General features: G+C 42.1%; 2 protein-coding genes across 6 annotated transcripts in view; both read left to right on the forward strand.

Moving 5' to 3' along the window:
* Positions 1–2,038, forward strand: part of ERN1 (endoplasmic reticulum to nucleus signaling 1) — a 39,272-nt gene extending 37,234 nt beyond the window's left edge. For all 3 annotated transcript variants that reach the window (XM_052808785.1, XM_052808786.1, XM_052808787.1), the window contains one exon: positions 200–2,038. In XM_052808785.1, the coding sequence (XP_052664745.1) occupies positions 200–406 (207 nt within the window). In that variant the 3' untranslated portion in view covers positions 407–2,038. The remainder of the gene's footprint in view (positions 1–199) is intronic.
* Positions 2,039–2,979: 941 nt separating this feature from the next.
* LOC128151389 (sterile alpha motif domain-containing protein 9-like) lies at positions 2,980–11,336 on the forward strand. 3 transcript variants are annotated; one of them, XM_052808776.1, is made up of 4 exons: positions 2,980–3,134; positions 4,217–4,315; positions 5,043–5,087; positions 5,645–11,336. In XM_052808776.1, the coding sequence occupies exons 3-4, from the start codon at positions 5,084–5,086 to the stop codon at positions 10,327–10,329; spliced, it is 4,689 nt and encodes a 1,562-aa protein (XP_052664736.1). In that variant the 5' UTR covers positions 2,980–3,134; positions 4,217–4,315; positions 5,043–5,083; the 3' UTR covers positions 10,330–11,336. The 3 variants fall into 3 exon arrangements, with proteins under 3 accessions (XP_052664736.1, XP_052664735.1, XP_052664737.1); XM_052808775.1 differs by lacking the exon at positions 4,217–4,315 and having other exon boundaries at positions 3,058–3,134; XM_052808777.1 differs by lacking the exons at positions 2,980–3,134; positions 4,217–4,315 and adding an exon at positions 4,476–4,916.
* Positions 11,337–15,695: the final 4,359 nt, after the last annotated feature.

A 15,695-nucleotide genomic window follows, 5' to 3' on the forward strand; every position in this document is an offset into this window, starting at 1 on the left:
ACACACGCTACGGTTCTGCCTCCTTCTGCTGGTTGTTGCCAGTCTAGGTCTATCTTACCTCATTTTAGGTATTGAACTGCTTTATGATAGACTAATAGGAAGTTACTTTGTCCATGAAAAAGACAGCTGCATTTAAAAGAGGATCCTTGAACGCATACCCTCTGACTGAGCTTTTCCCCTCTTCTTTTTTCCTTTATAGAAGCACCATTACAGAGAACTGCCTCCCGAAGTGCAGGAGACCCTGGGCTCCATCCCAGATGATTTTGTATGTTACTTTACAGCTCGTTTCCCTCACCTGCTCCTACATACCTACAATGCTATGCATATCTGCTGCCAAGAAAGACTGTTCCAGCATTACTATAATCAGGACTCTGCAGAGCTGAGCCTTGCAGGAGACACTGTTTGAGAGGAGAGGGATGGAGCTTTCTTCTCTGGGACCAACATTCCAAGCACAGGGCTGTGAAACAGGCCTACCTTTAGCAGGGAAAAGTGGGATCAAAGAGTTGAATTCTCTCTTTGAAGAAACCAAGCTTCCAAAAAGTGCCTTGTACCTCTGCCTGCACTGGATCAGGAGATGGTAGGAGCCCAAGGAGAGAGTGGTAACTTCAGAAAAGCAATGAACCCTGGTGATGGAGTTATTCCAAGGCAGTTTTCAAGACAGTGAGAATGAAGAGCAAAACCTGGTTGTGTCCGTCACCCAACATCCCTGTACTGTACGTGATTTTATAACTGATGTGTTTTACTACAAAGAATCAAAATACAGTGATTCAAATCATGTAATTACTAGGGACTGGGATCTGCAAAAGGAGCCTTTTAGTTGTAGCAAATCATCAGAACCTGCCATTGCACTACTGCCACATTATGCATTAGGCACACCACAGTGATTGTAAAGAGAATAATTTATGATCATCCAAAAAACAGTAAAGAGTACAATTTCTGTTTAATCAGTACTACTCTGGAAAATTAGTCCCTCATACATGAGCAGATAGAATGAAGTTCTAAAAAATTACCGACTTGAAAAATCAGTTTAAGGTTTACCTACTTTGAAAATAAGCCTCATTGTTTAAATATCAACCAGTATTCACAGAAGAGCTTGAACAGTCCTTGACTTAAATCACAGTATGAGAACAGAGCTACACAAGTAACTTCAGAAAAACACACTGATGTCAGCTGTGAGCTGCCTGTGAGAGGCTGATCATTTATCTACTGCAAGTGTTCCTTACTTACTTTCTTATAAAGAGTTGCCAGTTGCAGAGCCAGAGGTAAGATGAATTCTGGGGAAAAAGGAGCTAAATCGAAAACGAGAGATGTACAGAACAGTGAAATTATAGGCAGTGTTTTTAATGGGTGCGATAAAGCTGTAAAGGAACCCCATTTTCTGTTTGTATGGGTTGCTAATTATATCCAAGTGAGCCTATGATTTTAAAGATGCAGTATTTCTTTTCATTGGCCCTAAAGCTGTGAGAAAGCATTAAGTGTGTGGGAAGCATGAAGAAATGCTGAATTCTAATATAAGTGGGGTGTTCTTTTACAATATATTTATTTAACATATTTATATTTATTTAATTTTTACTACAAAGTGGTATCAAATCCAAGTGGTACAAGTATAAAACATGCCAAATCATTCTTAATCGGTTTTGTGTTTGTATTAAATCATATTATAACGACTGGAAGAGGAAAGTGATACTGCATCTTTCAATGGAATTCATTAAAGGAGAAATTACAAAGTGGGAATTTGTATGACTGTGCCATTGTGTCTTAAATTATTGACAGTGATGTGTATTATTGGGTACATACAGCTACTTTTCTGGAGCTACTTTACAGGAAGTTTTTTTTCCTAGTTTTACAATGTATGAGAGCAATTTACCTAAGATGCCAACTGTGCAAGTTACATGTTTCTAAAGCTTGAAAAAAAATAACGGTAGTTTTACCTAAGAAGATTCAAAGCCTATTTCGTATTTTTGTACTTCTCGTGTAGAGCTCTTTTTTGTAAGTCTCCTAAATAAAGACTTGTACTCAGATTAAAAGAAACCCGCAACTTTCAGTGACAATGCAAGCCTGGGGAAATAAGCTGGAGTGCTACCACATGTGGACTAACACACACAGCTTTCAGAACTAAGGCTGGAGACAGGAGCCAGGGATGAGGGTAACACACCTACAGCTGTGCTGCGCCTGCAGCAGCCACATCCTGCCTCCCCAGAAACGGGTCATGCGCCTGGTAATTTTGAGCAGGGGCCCACTCGGAACTACTGGCTTCCTGCTAGTCAAAGATACAGCTCAGATGCAGGAAACACACACACAGTGTCTCTCTCTCTCTGAGGCAGGTGAACAGAGAAGATAAAATAGCTGGAATACTTACATGCTGCAAAAATTTTTACTGCTGCACAGTACAGATAACCCGGTAAATACATTTTTTCATGTGAAACTAAGTTTGATAAAAGATCACATGGTTTACATAACAAACAAAACCTGTAAGACAGCTTTGCTGGAGCATGGAAGGCTCAGAGCATGCCTCACAGTGCAAGTTTCCCACACCCATCCTGTGCCCCAGCATTACAGAGCGCTGATGAGCCACTGGTGTTCCATGACCCTGCCAGCCTCTCTTCTTCCCTAGTTACTTTTGGTGAGCTGGCCTGGCCTGAGGAGGTAACTGATGTAGAGGGCAGTAAGGGGGGGGGGGGGGGGGAGCTGCCTAATTAAACTAATACCCCGCACCCCCCAGCACCCTGGACACAGACCCTGTTTTGGGGCACAGCCCCCAGCCCTGCTGTGCAGCCACACAAGGGGTTCTCCCCGTGCCACTCGGCTGGATTGCAAAAGCAGCAGCACCCGCCAAAACAGCGCTGCCGAGAAGGGGGTGGAGACTGGGTGGGGCATCAACAACATTGGTCTAAAGCAGCTCCCCCTTTTTATTGCCGGGTATCAGTAGGACCATTTAAGCCAGCCACCGGAGCACTGCAAAAGCACCTCCAGGGCTCCCACCCATGCCGCTGAACCAGCGGGCTGGCAGAGCCTGGCACGGCAACAGGTTGGAGCACCTTCCCTCCCTCACCTCTTTTGGAAACGCTCTCCTCGCAGGCAGGCTCCGGCAGTGCAGCGCTGGAGACAGCTCCGTTATCTGCGGGCTCTGCAAGGTAAGCCCTCCCCACGCCATGGTGGTCCTGCATGGGGGGGGGGGGGGGGGGGGGGGGGGGCGGGGGCGGGAGGTTACTCTCCACCCGGAGGGTTACTTTGCTGCTGCTGGGGGCCACGGACACCTCTGCCCTCACCCCCCCACGGCTACATCCCTTCCCTGCCCACCCATGCAGCCAGTAGCACCCAGGCCGCACCCCACCCCCCCCCCCGCCGGAGCGCACGCAGGCTGCGGGGACCACAAATCCACTGCCACTCGCCCCCCCACCTGCTCTTAAAAACGGGTGGGAGCAGGGGTCCGCAGGCCCCCTCCAGCACAGGGCTCTGCGTCCCACCAATGCGCTTCCCCAGCACTGCCCACCCGTTGCCAGGCCCCCACCTTAGTTTCTATTCTCCATTAGTTTCGTTTTCTTGTGAAATGCCGCCCGACATCAGCTGTCAGAGCAGGCTGTGGCAGAAAATGGCCGGGTGGTTCACCACAAGCCAAGTCACTGTACAAGCACAGCCCGAGGAGGTGGTGTGGTAGCCAAAGGCACTGAAAGGTCACTATTTCAGGGACATTTAGCTCCATTTCTCAGGGGAGGCTGCACCAGGTGTCAGTGGGAATCAGTCTCCAACCATTTTCATAACTGGCCTGTTTACACTTATTCCAGAGGGATCCACTTAGACCTATGGCACATCAGAGCAGTCCCGTAACAGGTACCCCTTAAGAGCCGCTCACTTAAACCAGAGATACTGGGCATGCTGGTGCCTCAGTCAGCCCAGCCCACAAGCTTTCTAAAAGGCTGACCAGGTGCTTAAATGGTAAATATGCACTCACTCCACATAGCTTTTTCTACCATCTCCATGTCTCCTAGACCCAGTTATCTGGGTCCAACCGAAATGATACTATGATCTCCCCAAACCGTCACCTTCTGTTGAACTCACCTCTTGCCAAGCCGTGGTCCTGGGGAGTGAGCGCTCATCGCCTTCCCTCAGTTACAACCTGTGCACTTTCAGCCATTGCGCGCAGTTTGCACAGAGCCCCACAACTGCCTTTGACGCTGGCTGTGCTGGTAACTGCTCCTTTTACACTTCACTTCAGAGGCTGTGTCGCTGTTGTACCACCAGGAGCCGCAGGGATGGAGCTGGCCGGGCTACAGCCACCTGCTGAACCAGCACAGAGTTGAGCTTTCACACTACAGTAAGAGAAACATCACCACCACCACCGTGCACCTTTCACTGTGACCCTTGTTGACGAGTCCGTAGCTCATAGATAGTTACTGTTGACTACGTGAATCTATCTTACGTTTCTGGTGTTAACGCTGAGCGGGCTTATTTAACATGCTTCCTCCTGCAGTAGAGAACCGGCTATCCCTGCTGCAGTCCATCTCTGTACCCCTGTAAATGGAGCCTGAGCAAGGCAGAGGATGTCATCAGTCAGGCCAGGACACCCCACTAAAAAAGAAAAGGAAAAAAGAGGAGGAGGGCACCCACCAAAAAAAAAAAGAGGGATGAAAAAAGGGAGTGTGAGGGAGCCAGAGTCAGGGAAAAGGAGAGTGAGTGAGAAAAAGACAGCAATTAAAAGCCAGAGATACTATACAACCTAGGGGATACAGTAGTCTTGGGCTTCCTTTTTTCCAGTATCTAACAGAAGTAGCTGTTAGATGGGCACAGCTGTCAGCACATGCTTCTCCAGGAAAACCCCATCTCCTTCACACCCATGTGTCAGAAGCAAGAATAGCTGCCTTCACACAGTACAGGCGTACAGAAGCAGTGTAGCTACCAAGACCAGGCTTTTAGAGGTACAGAAACTACCTTGGACCAAAGAGGTGGGGAGGAGGTTGGGAAAACAGAACAAATAAGTCAGCTTTAACTAACACAGGTATGTTAACTGCAAATTTGAAGATAGTAATTTTTTCTCACTCTAGGGTTTTGTTCATTAACAGCAGAATTTCCCTCATCAAAGGCAATGGGTAAGTGTGGCTTTCAGAAAATTCGTACTTTATGTGTAGTAATTTGCTTTTTAGTACCTGCATTTTAAGGGTTCATCTCTAGTGGGGAACTAATCGGTATTCGTAACATCATCTTATGGTCTGTATTGATGCTATCTTCATTTAGCAGAAAATAAACAGACTCAAGTGGGTAAATGATCTACCCAAACCTCTCTAGTTTAGAGAATTCAGCCCCTGTCAGTTCCAATAACCTTATCACATCATTCCCTTACAAAAAAACATTTTGGGTTATTTCCATGACTCCCTTTGAGGATCGTTTCCAATCCTCACTCATGGTTTCCTGCTTCACCAATTTATGTCTTGTATCATTGCTTAGGACTGCTTTTGATTAAGGTTAAGGACGCTTTTCGTCATCAGAACTGACATATTTGAGAAGTTAAGACAGTCTCTCACTGTGACTGGTAGAAAGAAAATAATTGAACATTCTACATGGCCAGTTTTGCAAGGATTATAATGCCTTGTCAAGCATGTTGACATGTTTTTAGTTTGTATTACTAATACATAATTTCAACTTCTAGATTACAGAACATTACCTGTGAATAAATGGGATGAGAATGATGTCCAATGTTGGCTAGAATCTATTGGAATCAAGAAAGAGTATGTAGAAAAACTGTATGTGGAAGAAGTGACAGGTCCAGCGCTAATGGAACTGGATGACTCTTTCCTCAAAGGCATAGGTATGAAGGGAGGTCAAATCCACATGTTAATCCGCAAGAGAAACGAACTTCTGCAGCTACAACAAAATGCACAGCAAGCCAAGCATTCCAGCAGCAAAAGGTCTGACGGAGCTGATGTGCAAACAGATCCAGTAAGACCCAGAAATGCCCCCACTCAGAAAACTTCAAGTGGAGACAGCTGTGGCCCAGTAGATAAACCTAGTGGAGACAACAGAGCTTCTACTTCTGGCAAGAGGCACAGGAGAAGTAGCAACTCCCAACTTAAAAGTACTGATGAAGTTTTAGAGCTCAGCAACTGTCGACCATTTAGAAGTCAGAATACTGATTTCAAATACGTGAAAGACAGAGTTCTTGCTCCAGAATCAGGAGTCAGTGGTTTAATCACTCCCTGCCATGAATACAAATCTTTTGCCACTGCTGCAGAACTGAACAGAAATCAACTGCAATCAAAATTTGCCTGCGAAGTGATACGATTTGCTTCAGCCTGCATGAACATTCGAACAAATGGCACCATACATTTTGGTATCATGGACAGCATTGAGGATAGGGGTTGGAAACACGGCCAGATCGTTGGCATAAAGGTCAAAGAGCGAGAATACTACGTTGATGCATTAGATTACATAGAAAAATGTTTTTGTGAAAGTGTACAAGAAATTGCAAGGAAGTGTATTCACCCACCTGTTTTTGTTGAAGTGATTTCAAAAGACTCTCAGGAACAAAGATTTGTGGTGGAGGTTGACATTGAACCAACATCCAGTTTAGTAAAGAACAGATTTTTTGAAGTGTATTTGCCCAAATACAATGAAGGCAGCCAGAAGGTGACCCTGACAAAAGATCGAGCTCTCTATCAGAGAGTAGGAGCAAAGTCTGAACCTATAAAGCACAACAATCTAGCTACTTTTTTTCAGGGTTTACAAGACAGGGACGCTCAAAGAGAAAAAGCTGAGCTCTCCGGCACAGAAGTACATACAGAAATATCTCAAAATTTAGGAAGAAAGTTATCAATTCTACTAAATGATGGCAAAAGCTATATGGATGATTCCCTACGGTACATCCTTGTCACAAACAGATGTGAAAAGAATGATCTGAAATATACCAACTTTTTAATGCACTTGAACATTTTCTGCGTCTTTGACTTTGATGAAGATTCTAATGTGTCAGGGCTGTACAGCAAGTACAAAGAACACCATGCAACAAGGTCTTATTTTTTACAGGATTTTTCCAATGAAAGTAAGACTGGCAACCCTTCCTCTCAGAAACATTTATGCCTGTTTGATCAGACCAGCTGGATATTCTGCAATGGGCGCAGTGACTTCCTCGGGGATGAAAAACCTTGTGATGAAAATACATGGATTAGAACGAAAAAAAAATACCTTAAGAAAGCAATTACTCGTATCTGTGACGAAATCCTGCCAAAGCGGTCTTTCATTGTGCTTTTCCTATTGCTGTCACCAGTGCAGAAACCACTTGTGGACACTTTTCAGGAATTCTATACAGAGATGAATGGCACAGAGTACATCGTTTGCATTGCAGAGTCCAGAGAAAATTATGGGAAGTGGGCTAATCTAGCTCAGGCATCCTGCAGCATTGAGACACTAGAACAATGCAGTATTGTGGGTATGAAACTAAGTCACGTAGATACCACCATTCAAACAATGCTGCCTTCTACAGCACAACCCAGACATCTACCAGTTTCCACTAGAGGACTATGTACGCTTCCCTCACTGGAAGAAGAGAAACTGTTTTCCCTAGAAATCCTTTGTATTGACCAATGTGATGATATCAAATTAGATCTTTTGACTGAAAAAGAAATACAAGAAGTAGAACAAAATTTTTACCGAGGAAGAAAAATAATCTGGGAAAACTTCTGGCTTGCTGATAAAAGACGCTGCGGGGAAATCATTGAACGCGAAGCATGTAAGGATGCTAGCAAACTCCTAGATGACATTTTACGAGGCAGCAGACTCAACTATTCTGTGGCTAAACTAAAGATATTTCACCATCCTGGAAGTGGTGGAAGCACAATAGCACGGCAAGTTCTATGGAAAAGAAGAAAGGACTTAAGATGTGCTGTTATCAAAACCTCATATTCACCTGCAACTGTTTGTGAGCATGCACTTGCATTTAGAGATTATGAAGAAAAAGAAATCAGTCACTGTCTTCCTGTGCTCCTCCTGATTGAGGATTATGACGAAGATTATTTAGAAGAACTAAGGAATGAGTTAATGGATGCTGTAGCAACTAGGAAAATTAATTCCCCCAGACCTTACTTCATCCTCATGTGCTGTAGACGATCCAATGACCCTGAAAGGCTTTGCAAGGCTTCTCCACTGGACACAGTTGCTGTCACTCACAAGCTGACAGACTCAGAGAAAAGTCTGTTTAGAACTAAACTTGAAAAACTGAAGCAGAAAGATGTCAAGCCAGAATTCATACTTACATTTGTCCTGATGTGTGAGGAGTTCAACGAAACATATGTGAGAGACTTTGTAGGGCACATATTGCAAGACATAGACCGTTCTTCTCGTGATACATGCTTGATGCGTTATGTGGCTTTGCTTAATTTTTATGTACCTAATTCCTATGTTTCATTGTCACACTGTGAGGCTTTTCTGGGACTGGGGGTATATACAGAAATGAAATCAAGAGCTTACGATTTCAAAAGTCACTTAAGTGAACAAGCAAGAATGATTTTTATTGAGCTAAGGGAAAGTACCACCTATATTTCATCTGTTCGGATAATACACTGTCTGGTTGCAAAAGAAATTCTGCATCAGCTTTCAGGGAATGAACCTCAAAGTCAACTTGCAATGACTCTTCTTCAGGAAAAGACACTCTTTGAAAACAGATTTGGACGAGAGGAATTCATAAAGTTCATCAGAGATCTGTTTATTCGACGTGATAAAAGAAGCAGGGGTGACAATACCGACACTCTTTTCTCCCCATTCATTGAGCACGTCTGTAAAGCTGAAGACTGTGAAAAAGCTATAGCTGTTTTAAAAGCTGCATATGAACTCCTTGGAAGAGATCCTTTTTTTGCCCAGCAGCTTGCCAGACTACATTACAACAATGAAAAATTTGAAGATGCGGAACATTGGGCAGGGGTTGCAAAATCTCATTTGCCGAATGATTCTTATATTTTGGATACAGAAGGTCAAGTCTACAGGAAATGGTTTAGTTTCACTGTGGACAAAATGACACAGGAAGACACTCCTGAAAGCATCATTCAGAAGATAGAGATTGCTCTTAAAGCTATGAAATGCTTCAGGGCTGCACAACAGGCTGCAAAAGCAGAACGTGACAGTATGAACAATGCTGGCTATTTTGGAGAAGTAGAAGTAGGATGTCGTCTTCTTAGATTTTTGTCCACAGTCGATGTATTTCGCAGAAGTCCAGAGGGGGAATATTCTGAGCTTGTGAAATACCTGATCACAGATTACATTCCTAAAGACATCGAAAAAACATGGGGAAGGCTTCACTCCCGCTTAAAAGGCTTACGTCAGAACCTGTACAATGCTCTGGAATGGATTTCAGAAGACCTAAGTTATTTCCAAACAGATAAAAACCATGAGAAGGAAGAGGAAGATGAAAAAGATGAAAAGGAAGAACAAATTTATAATCCCAGAAAATGGCTCAAAAGACAGTCTGAGGTATATGCCAAGTTCTTCATCTCAACATCACTTATTGAGGACAGCAATGGAGGCCCCGAGAGCCAGCTGATTAGACGCATGAATATTTATAAGAGTGGTGGAGGTAGTGTCACTAATATCCTGTCATTCTTAACAGATAAGAAAGAGAATAGGTCAGCTGAAAAGCTAGAAAAGATCCTTGGTTTCTATACAGAAAACCCACTAAGGGACAGGCTGGAGGACAACGATCTGATCAATTACATTTTGTGCCACATCACATTAGCATGCTTAGCACCAGGATCAGCCAAACTTCTTCCAGTGCAAACTCTTCGTGAGCTCAGTGTAAGATTCTTTAAAGGAAGAAGACCATTTCCAGCAAGTGCCCATTTTTTGCTCACCTTGCTGTACTGGCCAGATGAGGCATTAGACAAAGAGCCTAATCCAGATAAAGATGAAATTCTAATCTCAGCCCTTCAAACCCTGAAGCGTTTATATGACATCAAGATGAAAGATGTTCCTACCAGAAAGAAAAGAATCTACACCCACTTTTTTCTGGGAAAGGGTTATGGCTTAGGTAAGATTGTGCACAAAACTAAAATTGATAAATTAATCAGTGGGTCCTTGGATGAGAGGAGAATGAAGTGGCTACATGGAACTGTATGGAACATTGCCAGGATTCGTGACATTCTCAAAAGAGTTTCTGGCTGGACCAAGGACAGAAATTTGTTTATACGTGGTCACATGAAGGAGTTTCCTATCTTGCCACTCCACCGTGATTCAGTGCCCCCTGGAAATGAAAATGTGACCTTTTATTTAGGCTTTTCATTTAATGGTCTTGTTGCTTTCAATATTGAGGTTGAAACTAATCCAACCATCAGCAGACCACAAGGTATTTAGTACATTAACAGTACGCACTGAAAAGGTCTGTTGTCACATTTAAAACAAACAGTGGCTGGACATCAGGTAGAGATAACCACACTTAACTATCACAATAATGACCAAATATCTAAAAAAATTTGAAACCTACTAGTAAAATATACCTTGAAACAGAAGCCTTTGATAGTTTTGGAGTCACCAAAAGCAAGATTTCAAACTTAAGACAGCAATAACTGCAGTATTTGCTTCGGGACTAGGGCAGGGGTGAGACAAGAGACCCACTATTTCTCCTCCCCCCCCCAATATATGGAGAACTGAGCTTTGGAATAAACAGGTATAGTAGGGATCCCTTTCTTCTCAGCTCACAGATTAGGATTTTAAGTTAATTTCTGGGTGGTCCTGATCAGTAACAGAATTTGTCCATTGTACCCATATGTTTTTTCTTCTTCCTGAATCAGCAACAAAAAGTTTAACTGAACTTACAACATGTATACTACACCGGCTTTAACATATTTGCTCACATGCACCATGTATGAAATACATCTACCCATCACCTGCAAGCCAATATCCAGTACAGAAGCACAGAGGGCAAGTAAGCAATTTTTAAACTGACTTTGCAAACATCAGGATTGATAAAAAGCAGGCCTCAAATTTTACATCACTCTTACATTGCTTCTCCATGTAAATATTACAAACTATACTAGATATATCTGTATGTGGGGAAGGGTACAGAGACATGTCAGCAGTTAGACACTGGCAACATAAAAGACTGTTTGTAAACACTGTTATGATTTCATAGTCCAAACAACTCCTGCACTTGGCAAAATGTTTTTGCAGCATTATCCAAGGAATGTCCACACAGTACATGACTCAAATTTGTCTACTGCATATATCCACGCTTGAAAACATTCTTTGTCTAGCCCGATTTACTAATTTGAAAAATGCAAAGGGGTTTGTTGTCAGCACTGTGTCTGCAACCATCATGTCACATTAAGCTTCTAATAATAAAGCTGCCTGTTATTCTTGGAGTTTCATGTTGTTTGATAACGATACTGTCACTAAAATTCCCAGAAAACCTGTCATATAGCTTAAGCTTTAATCTAATAAACAATCTTTAGGAAGAATTACCATTTCTACACGAGCTTAATTACCCTACCTGAAGATGTAGTTCTAACAGTAGCAAGGTATGATTTGCTTTTCCAACTTGGAGCCAAGATCTGGGCACAGCCAAAAACTGTAAAAGGAATTGCAAGCCACTGTGAATTCAGAATAAACAAGATGAAACCATAGATTATACATCTGGTCCAAGCCTTCACCTTCTGGCCTCAGGAAGCAGAAACAAAGCTTGTGACTGCTGGCTAGGCAATACTTGTCTCCTTCCCTTGCCTTCAACATTGGAGAACAGCAAAGCAGACTCTTGAAGGGCTGTACTTTCTGCTTGCAAAATCCAGGCTGGCAGATTTCACCAGGGTTAAACTAATACTTAAGGGTTAAGCTTAACCTCAAGAGGTTAGGCACATCAAAGGCAGCTTTCCCCAAGATGAGCTAGGAAGGTGCACTGGAGGAGCAAACCATGACAGCATCCGAACTACTAGGAGCGAGAGAGCTGGAAGGCTACAGAAAGTCCCCTCTGTCCCCCACCCTTGATGCAGGGGGCAAGGCAGAGTCTGTATGTTTGAAAAGTTAACTGGGCAAAGGCAGCTTTCTTAAGTCTAGCATGGGGCATAAGGATGGCTTTAACCTGAAGCAGAAACAGGACATGCAAACTCACTGAGAAGCACGGGAGCTAAAAAAAAAAAAAGCATTAACTGCTTAAGTTCATAGAACCTGCTCAAATGCTGTGGTAAAAGCATAGCTTTTGTTTTCAAAAAGAAACTGTTATCACAATGAAAAATGCCAGACAACTTGGCCAAGAGGGTCTGTCTTGTAACTTGTTTCCTTTCTGCCTGCACACGACTTGATGCTGTAGCTAACTACCCTTTGCCCTGTAGCCCACACCACTGCACACTCCCCAGTCTTTCCTTTGAGGCCTCTAAGTAAAGGTCTTGCTTTTCAAAGATACCAATTTCTACCTCTTAGAAACTAAAGGCTTAGATACAAACTCTTTACCTCATCAGGGTATTATAAACACAATCCTCGCCCTGCACCCTGCAGAAAAAACGAGATTTAGAGAAAAAGCATAAATCTACAGACAAGCACACAGGGGCCCATATTGCAAAACAAGCTGTTGAGGCTCACAGGGCAGGAAGTACAGACCCATCCTTCTTTTTTCCCCTCATTTCCCCAAGAGTCTGACTGATAAATCAAACTTGGGAATGCTTTAACTGGTCAGGCAACACACGAAACCCCTTACTCTAGCCAGCTTTTAGGACAATGGAGTTTCCCTGTTTTTCAAATGCCCCCTCAGATTTCTCTAGAGCCAAAAAGCATAAACTCCAGTAAAGATCTCGTGCAAAATAGTAGTCTTCCCTACTTAGTGTTAAGCTCCTCCTCATTACACATACCCAATTCAAAATGCCATGAATTGTTCCAGGTAGCATAGCACTGAAATCATGGATTTATCTTCCTTTTACCACCTCTTAGAAATGAGTAAACAGTGGTAGCTAAATGAGACCAACTGGCCTAGCAGAGTAATCCATTCTCATCCTGTAGACAGGAGTTGCAAGGACACACATCTTCAAAGCTACCTCACCTCTCCAGCGTTTTGTTCTAAAAGGGTTTAGAACAGACCACTTAACAGCATGCCCTCTCCACCAGGTTTTATGAAAATGCCATTAGATACTTTCCTCCATATTCCCCCCCTTTCCAACTTAAATAGTCACATTTTTTGTATAGTCAGTTCAGCAAAAGGACAATATATCAGCAGCAAAAGGAAGCTACAGGTTAAGAAGTCAGGTTTCATTTGCTTGTCTTCAGGTATAAAACACTTTAAGATAAAGCTCCCATGAATGAGTTTTTGCAGTTTGTACTAGTTCTCTGATTGTCTATAAAGTTATTCAAACCATAACATGAGTGAAGGCAGATTCTATACTTAAACACACCTGGGAACAGCTAACATGGGTTGCAATAATAATTTAAATAGGTCCTCAAGAGCTGAAAAAAATACACAGAAACAGTGGTTCATTTCTGTTTAATCGGAGACTGTTACAAAGCGGTAGACACACATTACAGATGTGTATATGTGCAATGATTCATTCCTGAAGCATACAGTTCATAGAAGGTTCCCAATGGATGCAAATGACGTTAGCTCCATATGTTCTTTGAATCTTCTTTGGAAACTGAATGCTATAAAATTAAGCTAGTTACTGTTACTATTATTTGCATGCATTAAAGTGATGCACATACTTACCAGTCTCTCACTTTCTCGAATTAAATTCAACATCAATATTTTGCCACCTGTCTTTTGAAAAACATCAATGATCCCATCCCTTTCATAGTACTTACACAAAAGCAGTATCAAGTTACAGAAAAAACCTTCATGACACACTAACTTCTGTGGCTGTACAGCTACTGAGAGGGGACATAATTCAATCATGTGCTTTAAGGTACTTCAAGAAGATAATAAAACCAGTTTGTAGTCTGGGTTCACTGCACAGTGACCAGATTCCCTGAAGGGGTGAGTCAGAGTCATTAAGCAGAAGTCTAAAGGAAATAGTGTGAACTGACTCATTGTTCCATATATACTATATCAGAACTGGGAAAGAAGACTTCTGAACCACATTAGACTGGACAGGTGCTGTAACAGTGTATCAGAAGTTGAGCTAGAACTTAAGACTGCTCACCTGGTTATGAAAGCTCAGACTCCTAGTACTGTTTTGGTCCCGTCTCAAAAGAAAATAAACTTAGTTCTACCAAAAAGTACTGCAATTAATTGCCATAAAAGGTTTCACAGAGATGACATTCTACCAGAGTTCATATTAGGATCTACCCTGGACAAATATACTTTTTGTTGACAAGACACTAGAGAACACCACTACCCTTTAGTTATCCCCACTGATTGCCAAGCTGATATACAAGTAGTGCAGGTCAGCATCCAATCACTGTCAAAACTGAGACTTCACAAAGTAATTCAGCAGCCAAAAGCAATCAGTTACTCATTCCAACTTATTACTGAGCATTGCATTAAGTATCAACTAGGGTCAACCACAGAAGTTAAAAGAAAGATGCACACATTCTGTTAGTAGGATAATGGCCTCACAGCAAGGTATCCCTGTTATTCATGCACACCTGCCATTAAGATTTATGAAATACAGGCAAAGATAAGTTATAAATTTTATTATACAACTTTCCTGTTTTTCTTCTTCTAGGGAGAAACACCTATGCAACATTATTCAAAAATTTGCATGTAGCTAGTTTTGCAGACAAAGCAGTTTAGTGTGAATGACTGAGAACTGATGTAAAGATGCCAGGAGATGGGCTTCAAATGTGACTATTCTAAAACCTGGGAAGATACAATCCCTTTGAAACTTTTTATGTTAGTATGATGAGTTCTGCAGTGTTGCGTAAGATTTCAGAATTCTAAAATAAGCAATACTGCTGGAAGCATCAAGTCACTCGTGGAACTACTCTAGACCATTCAAATGAGCTGGCAAAACTAAAGGGTCCGTTCAGCTACCGCACTAGTATGATCTTTCCGATACCTAGTTTCTATATAATTATCCACCAATGATTTCAAAAGCCCCTCAAATTCACTGTGTGATAACATGCCCTTGAGAAGTGAATTAAAGCACTGAGTTTTACAGCTCATCCAACTGTGAAACTATGCTATGTGCTACAGCACAGAAAGTTTTCATCTCCCATGCCAATATGTAGAGATGAGGCACACAAAGCTTAAATAACAATAAACATATGCAGCTATTCTGGAGAAGGTTGCATCTTTTATCCAATCACAAAGAATCTCTCCTATTTTCTTTTAAGGTGTAAAACATTCTATAAAATAAAAATAAAATGCTAAAATGTCCAGGAATATGGAATAGGGCAGAAGAAAAAAGAGTAGAGGCAGAGCAGTAACTCTGGAGCAAGATAAAACAGCTGGGCAAAACCACATTTGTAGGTAGCCTCTGAAGTGCTGAAATGAGCTAACAAAAAAAAAAAAAAAAGCCAAGAAGAACAAAGCTCCTGCCTTACAGGCCTAACAAAGTAAAAATCTGTTGGCAAGAGGCAGTAATTAGCAACAGCTAAAGAAAATCGAAAGAAAGGTTACAGTACTGCTATGGATTCTTACAGAATTGCTTATTCCCCAATACAACAAATATAGTATCCTATAATTGGTTCACTGATAAAACAGCCTCTTTTAGAATAGGCATGTTACTGATGAATTGACTTCAACTTTAGATCTTCACACTTTTCAGTAACACCAATGGATATTTATTAAGGTTCTGAATTAA

The sequence above is a fragment of the Harpia harpyja genome, chromosome 14, assembly GCF_026419915.1.
Source record: "Harpia harpyja isolate bHarHar1 chromosome 14, bHarHar1 primary haplotype, whole genome shotgun sequence".
Lineage (NCBI taxonomy): Eukaryota > Metazoa > Chordata > Aves > Accipitriformes > Accipitridae > Harpia > Harpia harpyja.